We start from the raw sequence: 20,684 nt of genomic DNA on the forward strand, positions 1-20,684 counted from the left end.
CCCAAGTTATACTTCAGTATCATAAATGTGGGCATGGTGGGACCTTGGCAGGCCCAAGGCTCTCGTTGTGCTTGGCTGACAGAAGTGTTTAACTCTGGGCAAATTTGCAATATCAATACCTCTGTTTGCACAGCCAAGTGACCAACTTATCTCCAACAAGGCTACCGCATAGTTTAAGTGTACTTTCAGGAACACAAACTTGTGACACACAGGAGCAGGTTTCCCTGGCTTATATCCTTTTGTATTTCAGGCCACATATCCCAAAGCAGTTTATCATAATCAGAGTGCAAGATCCAAGCATTGCTGCAAAGTTTTTGTGAACTTGTGCCACCTCCGTCTCAGTGGTGATAACAATATGGGCCTGACTGTACAGCCCAAACAGAAGGTGGCAGGAGCATTCCTAAAGTGATTTAAACATAGATAAAAACCAGGCTCCCCGAATTCTGTCTCCAGCAGCATTTACTTTTCTTTCACCATGATGCAGTATCTCCTTTTAAGCAAGTCTACTTTGGCTTAAACAAGAAAAATAGTGTAAGGTCCAGAAGATTTGTCTGATTGTACCAGCTATGCCCTGAATAAATGAAATAATCAAGTGAATCCAACTTGTTGAAGGAGGAAGAAAAAAATGAATCGCACAAACACAGGCTGGAAGAAGAGCTACCTGTGCAAGAATAGCATAAAGAGCCAGCAATTAAAGTGAGCACACTGTTGATTTTTCAGTCTGACACAGGAGTTAGCACCACGTGACAGTAGGTTACACTATAAGAGAGCAGGCAGATGTGGTTTTCCACAGGGCCTAGAGGGACTATCAGCAGGAAAAAAAAAAAAAAAACAGAGTAAGCTGCAAGTTTTTTGGGTTCCTTCCCACCTCCTCCTCACCCCCAAATACAAGGCAAGAGCAGAAGGCAGAAAAAATGTTACAGGAAACTAAATTGTGAAACAAGCAAAGAAAACTGCTAAAAAGGAATAAGAGATATTTTCTGATGTTTTGTATGGAGAAAGAAAAAGCAATCGTGTAGCTGCAGAAGAATTCACGTGATTATGAGTAAAGTGCAACAGCCAAGAATTGAGGACACAGGTTGAGTAGTATTAAATAAGAAGAGCTGCCATTCTTGTTCAGTAACAATTACCAATTTCCCTCAGCAAATAAGAAAATAGGCGACTTTTTCAGGATCTGTTAACACACAGCATTACCACACATAGCTCCCCGCTTTATTCCCACAACACACTCCCCCACCCAAGAATTATCCCAATTGCTTCCCAAAACAAGAAGTCACAAGCAAGTTTCAGACAAAATATATATATTTTAAAAAATCTTTACAATAAGTCAGGAAACATGGGAGCTTGCATACAGTTTATTATAACTCAATTCTCAGCTCCCTACAGTTCAGATAACCCTGGTGACAGTGTTTACAACTTCTAATTTTTGCTTTCATAACGTTAAAGCAAACAATACATTTGAGTGTATTTTACTCTGTGCAAATAAGACAACTTTTGGAATCCTTCAGAAGAAATATCCAAGATTCTGTTTGCAGAGGTCCTTTGTTTCTCAGATGATCTGTGAGTTTTTGTTTCAAGATAAAGTGCTCCTGTCCAGCAGAACCCAAAGGCCTTCAAGAGTTCAGAGAGTAAGTTTAGCTCAGATTAAAAAATAATTGGTCATACAAATTCCAGCTTCCCATGTCCGCTGTACATTCCCCAGTGGACTAGCGAAAGAATCTTATCATTGCTGAGGTCTGAATGTCTCATTTTATCACAGGTCATGCAGCAGTTCTCATGACCAGTTACAGGCACCATGCATTCCAAGTCCAATTTTGCCACCTGCCCTTTTTTCGAATGATGTCCATGGAAACTATAGTGCAAACGGGAGAGCATTTGCTGCCGTTGGTCTTGCAGTCTCTTATTTTCACTCCTGAGCATCCGCAAGGCCAGCATGATAAGGAGCACCAAGATCAGCCCACCAGCTATAGGAACAGCAATCACAGCTGCCCTGAACCATAATTCTTTTGAAGAGGTCAGTTCCTGCACCTTGGTGATGAGATTCTTGCTGTCATGTTGATATCTGCTCCCTTGTCCTGCAAAGGAAGACAGACATGAGGTTTATTTCAGTATCAACAGTTAGCTTGTGCGTCAACAGCTCCCTCCCTTGAAGTCCACACTGACAAGTGGACATGTTCACAGCTACACACTTAAGCATATACTGAAAATGCTCCTATGAACTGAAAGAAGTTTCCAAGGGTGTTTATGGCATGGAATTTCTTACCCTGAGAGCTGATTTAAGAAGGAATGACGCAGACAGGCAAGAGAGCCTTCTAATATTAATGCAGGCATAAAAGCTACTCAGCTGAGATGCTCCCCTGCACCCAGCCACCCACTTCTCCCTCTGCTGGCTCTACTTACATTAACAACAAAATCAATAGCAGACCTTCAAGGCCTCAACCAGCACCAGCCTGAAGGCCACAAGAGAGATTTCACTAGAGCTTCTTTGCCCTACCTGAAGTCTCACCCTTGGGAGGAGACAAAACATCATGTAGTCCTCTGTAATTGCACATATCTTCATGGCAGCATTCCAATGTGGACATGGTGGTGCCAGAGTGGTTTTGTGCCTGTTTAGCTTGGCAGATATCAGCTGTGCTTGCAATAGAGTCCAAGCAGCCGTGAGTAAGTGGGGAATGTGTATTCTGAGGATCAAGCAGTCTGGAAAAGCAGGCGCTAAGCTCAGATTTGCACATATAGCCAGTTGCAACACAGTGTGCAGCATCACAGTAGCATCTGATTTCACCTAAAAAATAAAAATTGTGCAAGATAAAGGTAAGAACTTGGTCCTTTAGGAACACCTCACTAGGCACTCTATCAGCCACAAGCAGTACACAGCCAATCAAACTCAGTGCCAGTTTTGGGGTCCTCCTCTAGACTGTAAAACCAGAGGAACAGGGGGTTGTTTCCTTTCCATCGCTGTACAGTGCCTACCTCCTTGTAACCTTAATCCCAGCAAAAGCCTTGAGGCACTTGTTTTAATTACTACTGCTATAGCCCTTTGAATTAAAGCAAGTACATTTCACTGAACCAGGGGCCAAGGGAGGGGGGTCGGGAAGGTCAAAGTGGCATTTTTTCCGAGGTAAATAACTAACAAGACCATTTTATAGCTACTTCCACTCACTGTCAGCAGTTGCATTAAGCTACTTTTAAAACTGGGGTTTCATTTTAAATGAAAACACACCTACAGTCTCCCAAGAAAGCCACATCTATGTTTTAAACTGTTACAAGAACAGCATTCTGTTTCTATAAAGGGAATGCTTCTTCTAATCGGGCATAAACACACAACAAAAACCCTAGGTTTAAGTATTTGTGTGACAAAAAAAAAAATCGGAACTGCTGAATTGTTTATTACCTCTCAGTACTGTGCCAAAATTTAAAAGCTTTAACTAACACCTTATAAAGCTATTAGCTAGAAACCATTACCATCTAAAATCTCTCAGTCAGGAAGGTTTTTACTGTGTGAAACTGGGCAACTATTTGTAACTTTTCCAGAAAGAGAAATTCTTTAAGTAATCATTCAAGCAAAATTGCATTTTTTTAAAATCAGTATTAAAGAAGGAGACAGCGCAGCTTACAGTTAATTAGTTTGCCAGAGTCTGTGTCTTTTAACCCTGATTGTGAAGTTACTAAATGGAGTGAAATTAAATGAAGTGAAATTACGAGGCAAAAAGTCGGACACCCTCCCCAGCCCCCCCCCCAATTTTGCATGAAATCCAACATGCAGTCAAAGAGGGAAACACTTAGACTGAAAATCCTCTACCGGCTCTATGAAAAATCTCTCAGGAAACCTCAAAAATTTCTGAAGGAAGTGATAAAAAGTTCCCTTCATAAAACTCTTCATTTCGTGCTCTCCAAACCGCTCTGGTACGAATTATACACGTCCTGTGCTGTAGTGAAAGCTTACTCTTTCTAGGCAAGTTGCAACTCAAACCTACTTGAATGTGCCGTCAACCCAGGGTCTAGGAGGAAGCCGGATTTTTGGAGCTACCCTTAAGAAGAGGGGACTCAAACTACTGGTGTGCTGGTGTATTTGGTGTATTGCCATCAGAGTGGCACCGAGGCTTTACAAGTCAACTGGATTGTCAGAGCTTTCTTCTACAAGACAGAATGTCTTCTACATTGAATTTTTTTGTGTGTGGTGGGGCGGGTTGCAAAAATCCATCTACAGGCTTCCCTGTGCCACCCCTTCTTGCGCTGCCCATCAAGAGGCGCCCTGCAGGACTTGGGGAAGCCCCCAGCCAGGTTGGGGTGCCCTCCTGGCCACCTCAGGACCTCCCCCAAACGGCACCGCAGGCTCCAGGCCTTGAAGATCCCGCTGCTCTTTAATAGCTGCGCTTAATAGAAGCCAAATGATGGAGTGGCTCACTGTCTCCAGTCTGCGCTAATTCCCTCGGGCTTCTGCAGAGCAAGTAACCTAATTTTTCTCGAATTCACACACATTCCCCATGCAGCGCGCTATGGAAAAGCCTCTTTGTGTTTGTGGTTGGCAGCAGCCATCCTCGGAGCATTTCATGCACGGTTCCACACACCCCACCCCCCACCCCCCCCCCCGTGCTCTCCGAAAAAGTAATTTTGGGGTCATTTTTCCTCACTGTGAGCGAGTTAAAAATAAGATGCAGACGAGGAACCCGCCAGAGCCGACAGCCTGGGCACAGCGCGGGAGGGAAGGGAAACAATACGCGCACTTCCACGCTCGCTGTTTAAACAGCCCCGCTCAAAACCCGACGCTTTACTGACCCAGGACAGTCTTATAAACAAGATCTGACAGGCTCGTCATCAGGTTATTGCAACCGCTTTTTAATTAAAGCCACGTTTTTGGCCAAACAGAACGGACTCTGTACGAGGGTATCGCTGTCAATTCATAAAGTTTCTTCCTGCGCTATGCGAAAGGCCAGGAAGGGTATTTAGGATTTTGAAACCGCGAACAATGCCCTTCTGTTCCCTCCTCTTTCTTGTTACTGTACGCAGCTATTAAGGAAAAATGTCTGCTTTTAGTCAAGATGGCTACAGGAGAGACTGCAGGCTTCCCTCGGAACCTTTTGAAGTCGACGGCAGCCAGAAGCCTGTGATCCCCTAATTATATCATTATCAGGCGCATAGTTTCAGTATCTGCGACTTCCCATCACTCAGTCGCTCCCTGCTCTGCCCGCTTTGATGGGGCCAAGCGGCTCCCCCCGGCACGCTGCAATTTCGCCTTAATTACAGCCTCCCCTTCCCCGGCCGCCCGCTGCCCGAGCCTCCGGCTCCCCCCCGGCGGGGACAGGGAGCCCTCAGCTGAGGGGGACCGAGCCCGCCCGAGGGTCTCTCCCCTCAGCCGCCCGCCTCACCTCTGGTGAGCAGCACGGCCATGGCGCACAGCTCCAGTTGCAGCCAGACGAAGATGTAGCTGGAATGGCGATCCATTTACCCGCCCCGCCGCGCCGCCACAGCCTCCCCTCCGCCGAGGAGCCTCTCGCTCGCTCGCCCGAGGGGTGGCCCCGTTCCCCAGCTGCGGGCACGGCAGCGGCGGCAGCTGCTCACTGACACGGCGGCGCCTCCCGGCCCCGTAAATACCGGCGGCGCCGGGCCGGGCCGGGCCGCCCCCCGCACCGCCCCATTGGCGGCGCCGCTGCGAGGCGGGCGGGGAGCGCCGCGGGGCCGCCCCGGCTTCGGGAGCCCGCCCGCGGCGCCCCCGGGCGGCGGAGGCCGGGCATGGAGCCCTCAGCCCTCAGTCAGCCCCCAGCCCTCAGACCCAGGCCCTCAGCCCTCGCTCAGCCCCCACCCCCAAGACCCCACCCCCACATACCCCCGGAGGTGACACCGGCAGGTTGCTCACGGTGGTCCCGCTCCGAAGGCAGCGAGGAGCCCTGAGCCCCCCCAGCCGACCCAAGGGCTCCCTTGGCAGGTCTGGCGGAGAGGTGCTTGATGAATAAACAACGAGGCCGAAGGGTTTCTTGGTGATGAAAGGCTGGGGTGAAATGGAAGCGGGGTGAAGCCGTGTCTGCGCTCGCTACCCCGCGCTGGTGGCACTGCCACGGGGCCTGCAGCAGGTAATTGCTGCTCGCCCTTCCCCTGCCTCTCTGCTCCGACACTCAAGGCTACGTGGGGATGCAGAAGTGTTGCAACACCATGGATGCCAGCAGTTTCGTTACAGCCTTTTTTCCACGGTTATGAATTAAAAAACCAACACCCACACTTCTGCCCGACTCCCACAGCCTGGGATGTTCCAGGGGAGCTCCTGGGGCCACCTGACTTCTGTCACCTCCACGCCACCACAGGCCCGTGGGACGGCAGATACCCCCTCAAAGTACACCTTTTTTTTTCCTTCCACCCCTCCCTTTTGGAAAGCTGCTGATGGGCATGGAAGCAGGAGGCGATGCTCCATCCCCAGACACTGCCACAGCCAGCAGGAGGTCCTCGAGGTCTTGTTGAGCCTGGACAGCTTTCCTTCACATACTAATCCTGAAAACAATATGCCCCATAGTTAACATTTCTTTGTTAATTCAGTTTTCTACTTTCTCTTCTCATTATGTTTTATAAGCCTTGATTTCTACAGTATTTGCACACCAACTGTTTCCCATTTATGGGCAAAATGCTTTAAATATTTGAGTCCGCAGCTAGTATTAAAGCTGTGGGATGGCGTGTAGATAATAAATTAATAGCAAAAATTGCTTTACAATCTTAATTTGAAATGTTTTGTGAGTCTTTCAAGATGTTTTCTGTCCGGGATATAATACCTTGTGACAGAGACATTCCTCCCCTGAAAGAGAAAGGAGGAAATATGAGTCTGAGATTGAGATAACTCCAGTTTACTTTGGCAGAGAGGAACAGACTGGATCTCAGGCTAATTAGTGCTGATGCCATCACACATTATAATGGTTTTATTGCAAGTCTTGCGATTTGCATATGTATAAGATAGACACACGTGTGCTGCACCGCAGTCTTTACACTTAGGTTATACATATTTGCACTCCACCACAAAGTAATTTTCTAATTCTTGTTTCTGTTTAGAAATTACAAAAACAGTGAGATCAGCCAAGCCATATCTCCCACTCTGGCACTGGCTATCAGACACTCATTTGCAAACATAAGAAAATATCATTCATTATAATTTATAATCATTACAGCAACATGTGCAAGTCTGCAGTCATCGTTCCTTCTATTCCTACCACTAGTGACAAGTGCATTTAGCAGATCTCATTTGTTACATGTGATACCAACAGACTGGAAATGGCTTTTATTCGTGGAGCCACATTACTGCACTAAGTAACATGAGAGACTCCCTGAATATTATAAACATCCTGTCCAAGGGAACGCGGGCAGACTAACTAGAAGGCAATGTGCTCGAAATCAGTTTTCAGCAGCAAATTTCATTGACAGCTGTCAAGCCTGAATTGTGATCTACAATTTACTGTAAAAAATGGGTAAATTCTGTATGCTACAGGCTGACTCGAAGCACCACAGGGAACAGGGGGCCTGTAGGGATCGCTCCCCAACCTTGTGCCTGACTAAGCCACAAATTTACATACCCTTTGGGGGAATCTGTTGATCAAGCCGGGGTTTCAGGGGGTCTGACTGCCTTCCCACATCCCCTCACTCACAGGAACCACCGTTGCTCTGCATAGGAGCTGTGTGAGGATCGCGTGGGGTCCTCTGGCAGACCACAACACAAACAAAATAATTCAGCTTTTGCGGCGCTAATTTGCTTTTGTTTCAGAGGCAGGATCAAGCAGGGCCAGATTGGCCTGTAAGAAAAGGACAGGAGACAGCCCCAGCAGAAAGCAATAACAACAGCATGTTCTGCAACCAGAAGGAATGCGGGATAATAAAGGCAGGGAACCAGCAAGGAAAGCATCGAGAGCCTGAGGCTGCAGGATACGTCTCTGGCAGCCATGGGACAGCAGATGGGGGACTCCAATTGTAGGGACTGTGTGGCCCAAGGGGCATGGGGCTGTGCACTTCCACGCTCCCCCAGGTACAGTGAAGCCTTTTGAAACTGTCACGAACAAAGGACCCGGTTGCAAAACCGGCCTCTGGACACCTCAGAGAAAGGCACTGCCTCGGGAAGCGTCTCATGGGAGCACATTCCCTTCTGCCTCAGCTCAAGACTGTCACTGATTCTAAGAAGATGAAATTCCTGACGGAAAAGAAGAGCTCCATCCAAAGACATGACTTCAACACTGTTTTGGTTCTCTTACGTCATTTTGTAGGCCATCAGTTGCCAGCTGAGAGGGCTCTGATAAGTCTTTCTTGAAAACCAGTTTGAGTGAGCCCTGAACAGCTCCAAACCCAGACCTCTCCCAGTAGGCAGACAGCTGCTCCGCTAGGTCCTTCTGTCCCCTGCTTGTGCAAACACATTCAGGAGAAGGCCCACCATTTTCCACCAGGAGTATGTGAGCAGCACAGCCACACAAGTATCTTCCTCCCGTTGCCAGCTGGTGAAATCCCCCCGCTGAAATCCCAAACCTCTGGAAGCTCCACATGCTTGACAGACCCACTACAGGCACCAGAGCATGACTGGCATGAGGGATTAGGTCTTTCCTAGATCTAGGAGGAAAACAAAGACAAGCCAAGACAGAAGCTGAGCTGGCAGCACTTTCTGAGCACATTTGAACAAGAGCAAAGCTCCTCTCTGGCTCTGGGAAACTGACTCCAGAAAAATCAACCTCCTCCCTTTGTATCGCTTCTCTCATACATTTCCTCTCTTTTTTTTTACATGAATCAGCATCAACTCCTGTCCCAGCTGATGCTGCATACCATGCAGTTACCAACAGCAGCAACACACCTGCAAAACTGACTGAAATGGGTTGAAACCTCAGCTTGCAGGTGCTCCTGGTTTAAGCAACCACTCCTAGAAACATGGCTTGCAGTGAATGAGAAGCAATTCCTTCGTCTGGTGGCCTTGAACGTAATCACGAATTCCTTGCTCTTCTATAAACTTGCCTGGCATGCTGGCAACTTGCCACCATTTACCCCAAATGTTTGGATGTAACCACTCAGCCTGCCTCTATCAAACAAAAACTGCATTAACATAATAGTATCTGCTTGTTTGAACACTTCCAGCAACCCACTCCTCCCTGAAAAAAAAAAAAAAAAAAAATAGGAACAAAGAAGTGGTTAACAAGTGCAGTTTGGAAATCTATCCTACATGCATCTCCAGTCAGGGCATTATCACAGCAGCCTGCTGTCCTGGGGAAACTCGCACTCCTTGGGGAGCTCAGCATTTGCACCCTGGGACATTTGCACATGCGTGCTGACTTTTGCTAACACTGCCCACGTAACATGATGATTTCACCAGCATGGAAGGATCACTACTGCATTTCACCCCTTTCAAATTGGTGTTAAAAGTGATGTTCACATACTGTATCCATTCTTTTTTTGCACCTTGAAATTATGACAGGGAATTTCTCATTTGCAAATGATATGAAGGAAAAAAGCACTGGGACACTTTAAAGCATTTTTAGAGCAACATGAATCAGAGTGGTGTTTTTTGTTAACTACTCAGCACTAGCCAACCAACACCTTTCTTTTCCCAGTTATTTCACTAGCATTTGGGACATGATACACACAAGCTAATTCTACTGAATTGCCTTTACTTATGCTGATTATTGCCTTTAAAAAATAATTAACGCTTAAGCTAGCGTAGCTATGCTCAACGTAAAGCCCAGGGGGCAGGGAACATAATATGACTCCTTGGCTTTGGCTTCCCACTTCTGGGGCTGGCCATGGGTTTAGTGAATCAAGTAGCCGTGTCAGGAGCTGAGACTATGCAGAGCCCAAAGCTTGGCTCCTTCCCCAGCCGCTCCCCGGTGACAGACAGGCTGCCGAGCAGGTTCCCGCAGGTGGAAAACTCCCAGGCAGTTTTATCCCCCATAACTGGGGCAGTTCAAAGGGGCGGATGGAGGCCTGCTCACTTTCAGCAGCAATTAGCATGTCCCCAGTGAAACCTGGTGACCTGCGAATTGCAGGAGGGGAACTGCTTTCCAGAGATGCTCAGTGATACCTGGTCACGTAGAACAGACACAAAGCAAGACCAGTGTGTGCTTCACAGGATCCACCTCTCCGTGCCCATCTGCATCCCCCCGATAGATGTCATGAGGAACAGACACTGTTTAGGGGGCCCAGAATATGAAGCGTTTGCTGAGATGCTCATCAGTTTACTTTTTTCATTTAAAACTAATCCTTCCCCCTCCTCCCCAAACGAGCTGCACTCCTCCTGCTCCTCCCAATCAATAGGACGATTTGCATTTATCCTCCTGGAGGCATCGCTGCTAGGAGCGGGGGGCCAGAGCGATTCAATCGATAGGGGGAAGCTGGAGCAAGGCTGGAAAAGAAGCAGCAGAGAGATTCCCCCCAGGGAGAAATGCAAAACACTGGAGAGAGGCAACAATTATTGTAATTGAAGGTAATGAGGCCGAGGCGCCAGCTCCAGCCCTGCTTAGCATCATTCAATACAAACCGAGACACGCAGGGAGGAGACAGCCCGAGCCCAGCTGCTCGGTGCCGACAGCCCGCACGCAGCCCTGCCCTGTGCCGCAGCCCAGCCCCATCCTGGCTGCTCCTGGGGGGGTCCCTCCTGTGCTGACAGCTCCCAAGCTTTGGAGAAAATCAGAGCTTGGACCGAGCTGGGGGTCACAGGCTCTTCTTTCCTTTTTCCATTAGAGAAATTTCCATTAGGGGCTCCTGCAGCTTGTTGGGGAGAAAGTGCATCTTTCCCCGGAGCGCAGGGATGCTCTCCCAGCTAGGGTGGAAAGGAGGCTCTGAAAGGCTCCTGCAGCGGGTTTTTGAACCCTCCTTTGGACTCCTAACGCTGCCGGGGCTGAAACGCTGGCTCCGGGCAGGAGGCAGCGCCCCGGCCCCGTTCCTGGCCCCGAACCCGTCCCCGTCCCCACAGCGGGTGCCTCTTGCCCCCTGCTGGCCGAGCGGGTCCCGGCAGGCACGGAACCGGCCGGGGCGAGGGGAAACGGCGCCGCTGCTGCTGGTGGGATGCTAGGGATGCTTGGCATGCAGGACCAGCCCCGGCTGGCAGCAGCTCCTGCACCGGCCCCAGAGCTGCAGGCAGGAGTAAATAGCCAGGGTTCAGCCACCACCTCGGGAAACATCCGCGTAAAGGTGTTACCTGTCAGGATCCATAAACTGTACCCAAAAAGCCAAGCACCACCCAGCAGGTCTGAGTTATCGGGTGCCTAGTGATAAGGTACGGCAAATATTAGGAATTCTTGTTAGATCTCGAGCGGGAGGAACTATTAGTTATGTCCTGGCATGGGATAGCATGCACTCAGGAGAGGGGAGTTAGCTCTGGAGTCATGACATGGCCAAAAAGAAAAAAAAAAAAATGAAAATTGAGCATCATTGTAAATGGACAGAAAGTACGGTTTAAGTAACATAGCTTACAGAAAGGTACAGTTTGGAGACAGGACATCTGGAGAAATAGTCATGGAGGACAGTCAAACCACAGCCTCTCACAAAAATAAATAAATAAATAAAAATTGGCAATTGCCTTTTAAAGGAGGCCTCTCAGGCTCATATTTACACATGCAAGAGAGAGCTCACAAAGTCTGAGCAGAGTCAGAGTCAGTCCCTTGGAAGACTCACTTCGAGTAGCCAAAACCAGGGCTGCTCTGCAGAGTGCAGGGACAAGGGGCTGTGCAAGGGTCTTCTCTGGTCTTGCAAGTAAATATCGTCAGCAGCCCTTCCACAACCGCAGCTCTAAAAGCTTTTGATCCAGATAAAGACTCTCCGGTGACATGTTACTTGGTATTAGTCAATATTTATTGCTCTACCTCTTATTTTCTGAGCCGCGTATTTCAGAGCCAAATGCCAGAGACAAGGCAGTCAATGGCAGTCGGGAAAGCCTCCACACATTATAATAGATCAGAGTCCCAGCTGCTTGAGGAGGCAGTGCTTTACCAGTTTACACCAAACTCCAGCTCTGACAGGCATGTGCAATTGTAAAAAAGGCCAAAGACAGAGCTAGATCTCAGAGCAAGGAGCATACATATAAATATCCTGTGAAGACCTTAATAAGCTGCCTGAGAAAGCAGCTGCTTACAAAACAAGTCATCTTGCCATCTAAACACAGGCACACGGTAAGAATAAGACCTCAATGCTCACTTCAACAAGCAGAAGGGAAGAGCTTTGTGAGTAAGGGGACCCGAGGAGCTGCGTGTCGGTGGAGGCTGCGGGCCAGCAGCCAGTGGAGCACCAGTGGAGGTGTGCTCTGGGCGAGTGTGGAGGCTTCCCTGCTCTGACACTGGGTCAGGGGCAGTAGCTACATCAGGGGCAGTGGGTATTTCTGGCAACTGGGAGTTAGAAAATTGTAAAGAGGGGGATTAAGAGGACAAATGGAACTGCAGCAAGCTCTGGCAGATGCACAGCAGGTTGGTGGCATTGCACGTGCCAGCTGCCAGCGTCTGAAGGCCCAAACTCACCATCTCTGGTGGGCTTAATCAGGAAGGGTGGAGGTGGTCACATCCTCAGCTTTCTGCCAGCCCTGCTGAGGAACACCCACCCTTGTGGCAGGGGCTGCAGGAGGGATCACCCGTCCCTGTCACCCACAGCCTGGCACTGAGCACCCAAGAACCTGATTTGGCAGAATCCCCACCACCCTCTGATGGCGAAGATAATCCCGCATGGAGGGGAAGGATGCAGAGCTCTTGCTGGAGGCATATCAAGATGCCTGCAGGAGTAATGTGAGACTAAAGGCAGCCCAGGCAGAGGAAAGGGTCAGCAGAGGGCTGCAGAGGCTTGGTGGAAAGTGACACCAAGTGGAACAGAAACTCAAATTCCTCACAGACCGGGGCTGAGAGGCAGCGAGGGGGCAGGAGAGCTGAGTTCAGAGAGCTGGTCGTCCTGCAATGGGAAGAATCTGGGCCCTGACATTTTCATAACCACTGAAGAGAAGACTGCAAGCCACATCAGCATTACACAGGACTAAAAGCAAAGCCAAGAAGACACGGAGTAGGAGAGTAGCCCTGGTCCATAATGCAGAGGAGGACGTTAAGCCAAGAGCCTCCCCACAGGCCTGCTGCCACCCCGGCCTGCCTCCAGCGCTGCGCTGCTGCTCTGTGTCTGCTGCTGCCACGCGTCCGGGAGGGGCCCGTTTGCCTTCACGTATTACTTCTCCTTTGTGTTTACACACACCATGCGGTTTTAAAAGGCAGGTCACACTGGTGGGGCTGAAGCTTGGCCCTCAGCAGACACATGGCATGCTGTGTGTAGGCTGGCTCACCGCCCTGCCATGCCTTCATCGCCTCCGGCAGCAATGTCCCAGCAGAGAGGAGCAGAGCTGTGGCTGCCTCCTCTTTCAATCGATCCTGTCATTGCTCGGTTCTCTTGTCTTCACTTTCAGAACCCTAGAGAAAAAAACACTAGGCAAGCCTCTTTAAAAGCACAGTCTTAGCCTGACATTAAGTCAGGTGTGCAGCATCTTCAGCTGTGCTCAGGGCGCCTGGCAGAAGGACTGATAACATACCAAAGAATGTGTTTTTCCCTCCCAGGCACAGATTTTAAACTCATCCTTTCCTAGCAATGTAAGTAACAGAAGGGCTGCCATTAAAAGCCAAACAAACAAAACTGCTGCTGGACATTTAGCAACCAGCTATTATCATGACAGAAATCAGACACAACAATCTGCCTTAGTTAGTATTCCCATCGTTAGCCCCAGATACTTGCATTTCTAAACAAACCGTTTACATTCATCTGAACTGCATTCCCATAAACAAAGCCCTCTGCGTGCAGAGGGGAGGAGGAGGTCGGGGCTCTGCTGCTGCCCGAGGCCATGCTGCGAGCTGCTCCTTCCCAAGCGAGGGGAGAGTTGGCATCAGCTCTGCCCCCGTCACCGCCAGCCAGGACCGTTTTGTTTGGCTGGATCCCTTTGCCCTTCCTGAAGCCCTCGGATTAAGACAACATCAGCTCATATTTGATGCAAATGCCAACTGAAGTGCCTGTATTCCCAGTAGCAGGAGGTATGGCTTGAGCCCACTGGAGATGTGGATGTGCACATCCTGCCTGCTGAGCCTGCCTCCTCCTCCTCCTCTTCCCTGGCCCCTCTCCACTCAGCACCAGGCTCCTGCTCAGGGCCAGGCTTGGCTGTGCTCCCACCCCGGGTATAGGGACCAGGGAAAGGGATGAAAGTATTGCAGCAGTGGTAAACGGTGAGGAGCTGAGAATGAAAGCAGGTATTTGCACCAGAAACATCACCCTTGGCAGGAAAGCTTTCCAAGGACATCATGGAGGAGCATTTCCTATGAACAGTCACACTGATCTCATCGGGTTGCACAACCAAGATGACCTTTTCCCTTTCACATCAGCTCCAGCCTGGAGTTCATGAAGACTTTGTGCCATATACATGACCAAGCAGCCATCAAGGACAGAGGGCAGTTCACAAGCTCACCTGTGCCTCTCCTCTCCCTCACACTGTTTCCCCCTGCATGTACACCTGAGGCAAGGAAGGAGCACAGGAAAGACGTACCAAGCTGCTGATTAAGGCAAAGCAGAGTGAGAACAGCCCAAACAGAGAGGAGCCTGAGAAGGCAGGGGGAGGAAGCCCAAGAAACAGGCCACCGGAGTGGAAAGCAGTGAGTGGATCTGAATGCAAGCCCCGTGGTGAGCAAAGCTGGCCCCGGCACTGTGCTGGTGGACATGGTGTGATGTGCCAGGAAAAAAAGATGCGGTAATGATGGCTAAGGAGATGCTGACTGACAGACACTGGCATCGCCAAACATCCACACATGAAAAATTGTCCTCGCTATCCTCCTCTCCTGGCAATCCCAGCAGGGACTGCAGAGATGCTGGGAGGAGCTGAGATTGAGGGACAGCTGCAGGGAGCACAGAGAGAGAGGCCAAGATGCACCTGAAGTCTGGGGAGCAGGAGGCAGCAGCTCTACAGGGGCACGACCCCTGTACAGGAAGGGGCTGTCAGGACCCCTCTCTGCAGAAAGGGACCCTCCACATCCTTGTGCTTTCATTCCCCAAACCTGGTACCTCCAGAAAAGGATTATTGTTTCCACCATGCCAAGCTCAGGATTTTTCACTGTGCCCCAAAAACAAGTCTTCCCATGGTGTGCTTCATTCCTGACCATCCTGCAGTAACACTTGGACGAGGATTATCTATCTCAGCGTGGCTGACCGAGGTTTTTCCTTTCTGTTTTCAATGACATAATTAATAAAGCACAAATGCCGTGGCTCTCTCAGAAAGAACGTTCCTTCCCCTCTCTGCTGGCTCATCTGGAGCAGCCCTCCACACTACATTTGTGTCAGGGATTTACTTCATTTGTGTTGAAAGAAGGGGTTGTCAGAAATCTGGAGATGGATACAGTGCCAGGGTCCTACCTTAATCCTTAAAATTGCACAGCTGCCTCAGACTCCCTCAGCACAGATTCCTTAAAATCACCATGGTATGCAATGACTTCCCACCAATAACGAGAGGGGACTAGCAAATAACATGTCAGGAGATACCTTCTGCTTATAAATTATGTTTCTTCCAGAAGATCCCCCAAAACACCGTACAAAAAACAGCCAAAATGATCAATTTGCATGATATTTGTTTAAAAGACCTGCGCCTTCTCAGCTGTGGTGTGGGTGACAATCCTGAACAGAAATATGCCAGCTCTGAAGCAAGTGAAATAAACGGCAATTGATTTGCTATAAATTGTGAAACACGTAGTTCTGTCACCAGTCCTCATGGCTCTTATATTAAACTTCACTGGACCGTTACCAACAACAATCCTACAGCTGATGCAGAAAGCACAAAAACCCTTTCACGAGCTTTCTCATTTCTTCCAACCTTAACAATTAAGACTGGGATTCATCGAGGGAATTTAGTGGTGCTAAGCTCCCGTTGGCCACGGAAGCAGTCCTATGCATTACCAAAGAGTGGCAGCTCCAAACCAGGTCTGAACGTGGCAGAGGCAGACATGGGAGGCTGAGTGAGTCCTCGGTAGAAGACGTGCAGCACCTGCAGCCAGAATGGTTCAGTGAATTTGTACACCCAGCAGTAACACTCATGACATTATCCCTGCTAGAAAAGTCACTCTGACTTCAACAGATTGTTTTCCCCCAGCAGAAAGCAGCATATTGCGAGCAGTGTTGTACTACAGAAACTACAGGAGCTTGGTAGACCTCAATACACAAGACCTTTTCTTCTCCTGACTTTCTCTTGAACAGTGCCCTTACCAGAAAAGTGTTAGGAAATATTAAACATATCCCTGTGGAAGTCATCAAATACCATCTTATTTGGCCCCTTAAGCACAAAAGGAAAGGAATGAACTCTATTTCCCAAGCCAACTTCAGAAAGCATTCAATTATACGAAGTGCTGCCCTGCCACATTGGATTCCTGCTCCAGTACATAAAATAATGTGTGAGACTTGTTCAGCATCCAAAATTGAAGCTATCAAATTGTACAGATGTTGGAAGTTCATTTATAATCATCTGGAAACAACAAGAAAATAGCTCCAGGCAGCAATAAAGAATCCTGACATCCATTATCACTTCAGAAACAAGGAAAAATAAAAGTAATGGTTGATAAAAAAAAAAAAAAAAAAGTGTGGTGAAATAGGGCTAGGGCTTAGAAGGTCACTGTGTCCAACCCCCTTGCCTGATTTTGCCTGTCTTGCAACCCAGACCTTGGTTTATGCACCTGAGCTTGCTGCTGTTCTGTGACAGCAATACACGGAGAGATACTCTGAAAAGCTCTCCCAGATGAAGAAGCTAATCTCCCTGTTGCAAAGACAGAGGCTCCTCTAGAGGACGTTTCAGAGCAACTGTCTAATTAAGGCAATCCAAACGTCTTCATAGGAGGAGACTCCGCTGGCTGAAGAGGCAGTTTGGGAAGAGCAGTGGCACAAGGCACCAGCCACGTTTGATGGAAACCCCACCACTGACCGGTGACTACTTTTCCCTTCCCATGCACTCCTCCTGCCTTATGAAAGAAGAGCTCGTGCATTATTCAGTATCCTGTCTTACTGCTTTTTCTGTTGTTCATCCATGCTGAAACCACTTTCATTGGTACTCTTGGCACTTTTTTTTTTTTAAGTAAAGGAATTACTGGTTCTGCTTAACATTTTTTTTCCTTTAGTTTTCTACCCTAAAATTACCTACTAATCCTGATTTTACACCAGCCTTTTGTCTTCAGTTTGCTCTTTCAGTTTTTGTTCCTGAGTGGTGCAAACAATACATTTTATCTTTGCGGTCAACCTGTTTTGCTCTACTGGTTAGACTCAAACCTAGAATTTCTTTTTTAATTACTTTATGCATATATAAAGAAGGTGAAAAAATAATTTTCCATCTGATTCATGCAGTTATAAATATGCAAAGATATGCATGAAACTCATGGCAACAAAAGCTGGAGTTTCTTGCCACTCTGCATCCAGCTCATCTTCTCCCAACAGACGTGTAGATGATTATAGCCCTCCATGACCACCGTGCTCTGTGCTTTGGATGCTGCTGCTGGTTGCTGAAAGGCAATCTGGTCCACCCATTTTCCTGGGATGACAGTCTGCAGAAACACATGCAGTCACAGCAGTCCTCCCTTTTGTCATCATTGGCAGAGCCACTAACTCCTGTGAAAGCAGCGGTAGGACTCCAAACCCCATCCTTTTCAGTTTCTTCAGTGTAATAGCCATGAATCACGTGGAAGTTAAGGTGCATGGATCATCTACATCAATGTTTGGTCTTTGCTTTGTGCCCATGCAACGATCCGTTTAGTCTTCCCTGCTAAGCAACAGGCACCATCACCAAACCAGCAACTGCTCTCCCTTTGCTGTGCAGCCATTTCCTCTCTCATTAGCGATGTTGCTGCAAAACTTCAGTGTCCTGGCTTTTGATTTTGGAGGCTTTCACACCCACCCTGTCAGGGTCTTTAGAAGATTGACCTGTCTACATCTGACCTTTTCTCACACAGCTCTTGCTGGATGCTTTTAAAGAAACTTCCCCATCACTTCTCTTCACTTGGGATGATGATGTCCTCCCTACCCCCAGCAGAATGAGTGTTTGTGGTGACAACATGGACCTGGCCCTCATGGCTGCAGGTCAAGGAAGGTCTCACCTCTTGCAGCATTGTGTTTCATCACTTCTGCCTTTCAGACCAGCCAGCTCCCCAGGCTTTACCCCTATGAAACTCCCCTTCATTGCCCCCTATTCACTCACAGTTGCTGGTGCTGAGAGACCTTCCCTCAGCACCCTGCTCTCTTATTAAATTGCAGAAAGAGGGCAGAGATGCTACCTCTAATTAAACTGATATATGTGGAGAAACAGCAGCAGATGGCTCTGGCTGGAAGAATTATGTGGCTGTACTGGGATTCCTTATAAACTCAGGTCAGTCAGACTGGTCTTCTCACAGCCTGGAAAGACAAAATGAGAAAGAGTCTTGAAGCAGGTGAAGAGGAGGAGCAGCAGAGCTGCAACCCTCCGTCTGTTTCTGAGCAAGTGTAGAGCTTCTAGCTGCCAGAGCAGCTTGTCCCACAACAGAAATTGGACTAACTACACCAATTCTATAGATAGATCCTGGGCAGGCATACCATCAGTTTGTTAGTATGTATATTAGACAATTAAAAACACTAACATTCAAAAAGAAGCTGGTAAAAGTCTTTGTCTGAGTCTACAAGTTACTCATGCCAGCTATTCAGTTGAATACATATTGTCTGTCTTCAGTATCTCAGAAAACTGAATGAGGTTGGTTCTTCCTGTGTCAGACATCACAAAAGAAATAGTAGTTATGCTCCCCTTTTTATTTTCTGACAGTTCTTCAGACCGTTAATGTTTTGATCTACTTGAGGCCACCAGATTTCTGCCATTCAAGGAGGACTGGGTTAAGATTAAGGTTACACCTTAAAACCTGTCCAACGGTAGAGAGGTGGGCAAGTGTCAAGCTTACCAAAAGGGGTCATTCCCAATCAGTGTTGGGAATGTAAAGCTCATGCTTTAAAATTACTGAAAAAAAAAAAAGTCATTTATTCCTTTTTTTATCTCGATGTCACCTCAACATTGAAATAAATGATTGTACATATTTAAGTAAGGAGGCTCTGTCAAGTCTCCACTTTTTTTCCACATCACCAGAATCAGTGTTATTGCTATTTTTGGCTTGAACATACCACTGAAAATACTTTGTAATCACAGAATCATTTAGGTTGGAAAAGACCTCTAAGATCATCAAGTCCCAAAGTAATGGGCATCTGCCCTCCTCCATGGTCCCCAGCAGTGCTGGTCGGTCACCTCTGCTGTGGGACCTGGGAGGTGCTGAGCTCTGACTGTGGGCTGAGGGGGACTGCTGGGGGGAAGCAGACAGAAAAGCAAAGGGAGCTTGCAGAGGTGTCACCAAGGGGTAACTTAGGTAAAGTCAAATGGGTAGGAGGGGTCAGCATGCTTAGTTTAGAAAATCTACCCCAAAATTCATGACTCAGTGCATGCTTCTGTTGTTCCCTTAGAAGAGCAAATGAGAGAGGGAATTTCAGAAAAGTTAATTCATCTCATATGTTATGCTACTGCAGGGACAGGCTCAAATAGAATAATCAAGCTAAGATACCTGCTGACCACAGGAGCTTCTTCCTTCCTTTTGCAGTGCATTTGCCGCTGTCAGTGCAACTTGTTTTATACCATACTGGGCTGTGCAGAGTGAAGGCCATTTCCTACTGTCTGAAACTCCCCAAATCCCAGCAACAACTAAAATTGTGAGGTCCATTTCCATAATTGCTCACAAATTTGGGTGAGGTTTTACTCAGCCTGAGCATCAACCAGCTGTTGGCATAGCCCAAAGCCACAGAAGACCCCTGTGACATTTCCAGCTGCTATTGCATGACTGCATTTGACCCATGAACGAGCAGGTAACAGATAGATCCCACTCATGGCTCTCCCACAAAAATGTTTTCTTAATGCTAGACATGGGTTTGTGGTACAGAGGAAATATTTTGACAGAGACCAGCTTGTGTCCAAGCAGATTTGGGAAGTCAAAGATAGAGGAGCCAAGTCTTGGTCCTTCTATTAAAATCAATCAATCAAACTTCTTAATCATCTCATTGCAACATTCCTGTTGTGCTGCCAAGCTGGGCTGGTCAATGGATTTTGGTTTTCTTCCAATATACATGGGGACTAGCAAAACAGCCTACACCATCCCACCTCTTCTGGGAGCTGCCAGGGCCTCTTCCTTTGTGAAGACAGATGGATGCAAAACAAGGCCAGAGAGCAGAGAGAAGGGAACAGGCAGTCTCAGCATTCCCATCCTCTCATCCAAATTTTCTGCCTTCCAAATTGCCAAGGCCTGAAATAAAATGATCTTATGAAGCGTGATGAGAAGCTAGGGATGTTTAGGCAGAAATACATAGTAAAGCTGATGCCAGGGAGCAACAAGCAGCACCAAACAAGAAGAAACACCCAAGAAAACAGAGCTATGTGGCAAGGTCTACGGGGATGGTCCTACTTTCTACCCAGTGTGGTTATTAAAGCAAAAGAAAACAAAGAAATAAAAACCTGCAAACTTTCAAAAGCATATATTAACCTTTCTTCAAAAAAGGAGGAATCCCCACTGCATTGCTCTCCTGCTTGAACTGTAGCACCTTGTGCGACCATTTTACTGGAGTCACACAGCTGGCACCCCCCTTTTCTCGGTACCTTTGCACTACAGGAGTGCCTCCAGCAGGTGGGAGCAGGACCCAGGGTCTCACCCTGGCAA

At 48.0% G+C, this 20,684-nt stretch overlaps 1 protein-coding gene across 1 annotated transcript; it reads right to left on the reverse strand.

Moving 5' to 3' along the window:
- Nucleotides 1-1,284: 1,284 nt before the first annotated feature.
- BAMBI (BMP and activin membrane bound inhibitor) lies at nucleotides 1,285-5,549 on the reverse strand. Its single transcript, XM_035319047.1, has 3 exons — nucleotides 5,367-5,549; nucleotides 2,495-2,782; nucleotides 1,285-2,075 (listed from the first exon to the last, which is right to left on the reverse strand). The coding sequence occupies exons 1-3, from the start codon at nucleotides 5,440-5,442 to the stop codon at nucleotides 1,660-1,662; spliced, it is 780 nt and encodes a 259-aa protein (XP_035174938.1). The 5' UTR covers nucleotides 5,443-5,549; the 3' UTR covers nucleotides 1,285-1,659.
- Nucleotides 5,550-20,684: the final 15,135 nt, after the last annotated feature.

Source organism: Oxyura jamaicensis, chromosome 2 (assembly GCF_011077185.1).
Source record: "Oxyura jamaicensis isolate SHBP4307 breed ruddy duck chromosome 2, BPBGC_Ojam_1.0, whole genome shotgun sequence".
Lineage (NCBI taxonomy): Eukaryota > Metazoa > Chordata > Aves > Anseriformes > Anatidae > Oxyura > Oxyura jamaicensis.

Excerpts from the sequence above, each read along its gene's own strand:
- BAMBI (XM_035319047.1), bottom strand. The coding sequence starts at position 5,442 with ATGGATCGCCATTCCAGCTACATCTTCGTCTGGCTGCAACTGGAGCTG. Across the intron at positions 2,783-5,366 it reads GGCCGTGCTGCTCACCAGAG|GTGAAATCAGATGCTACTGT; the intron begins GTGAGGCGGGCG and ends TTTATTTTTTAG. Across the intron at positions 2,076-2,494 it reads TCCCAAGGGTGAGACTTCAG|GACAAGGGAGCAGATATCAA; the intron begins GTAGGGCAAAGA and ends CTTCCTTTGCAG.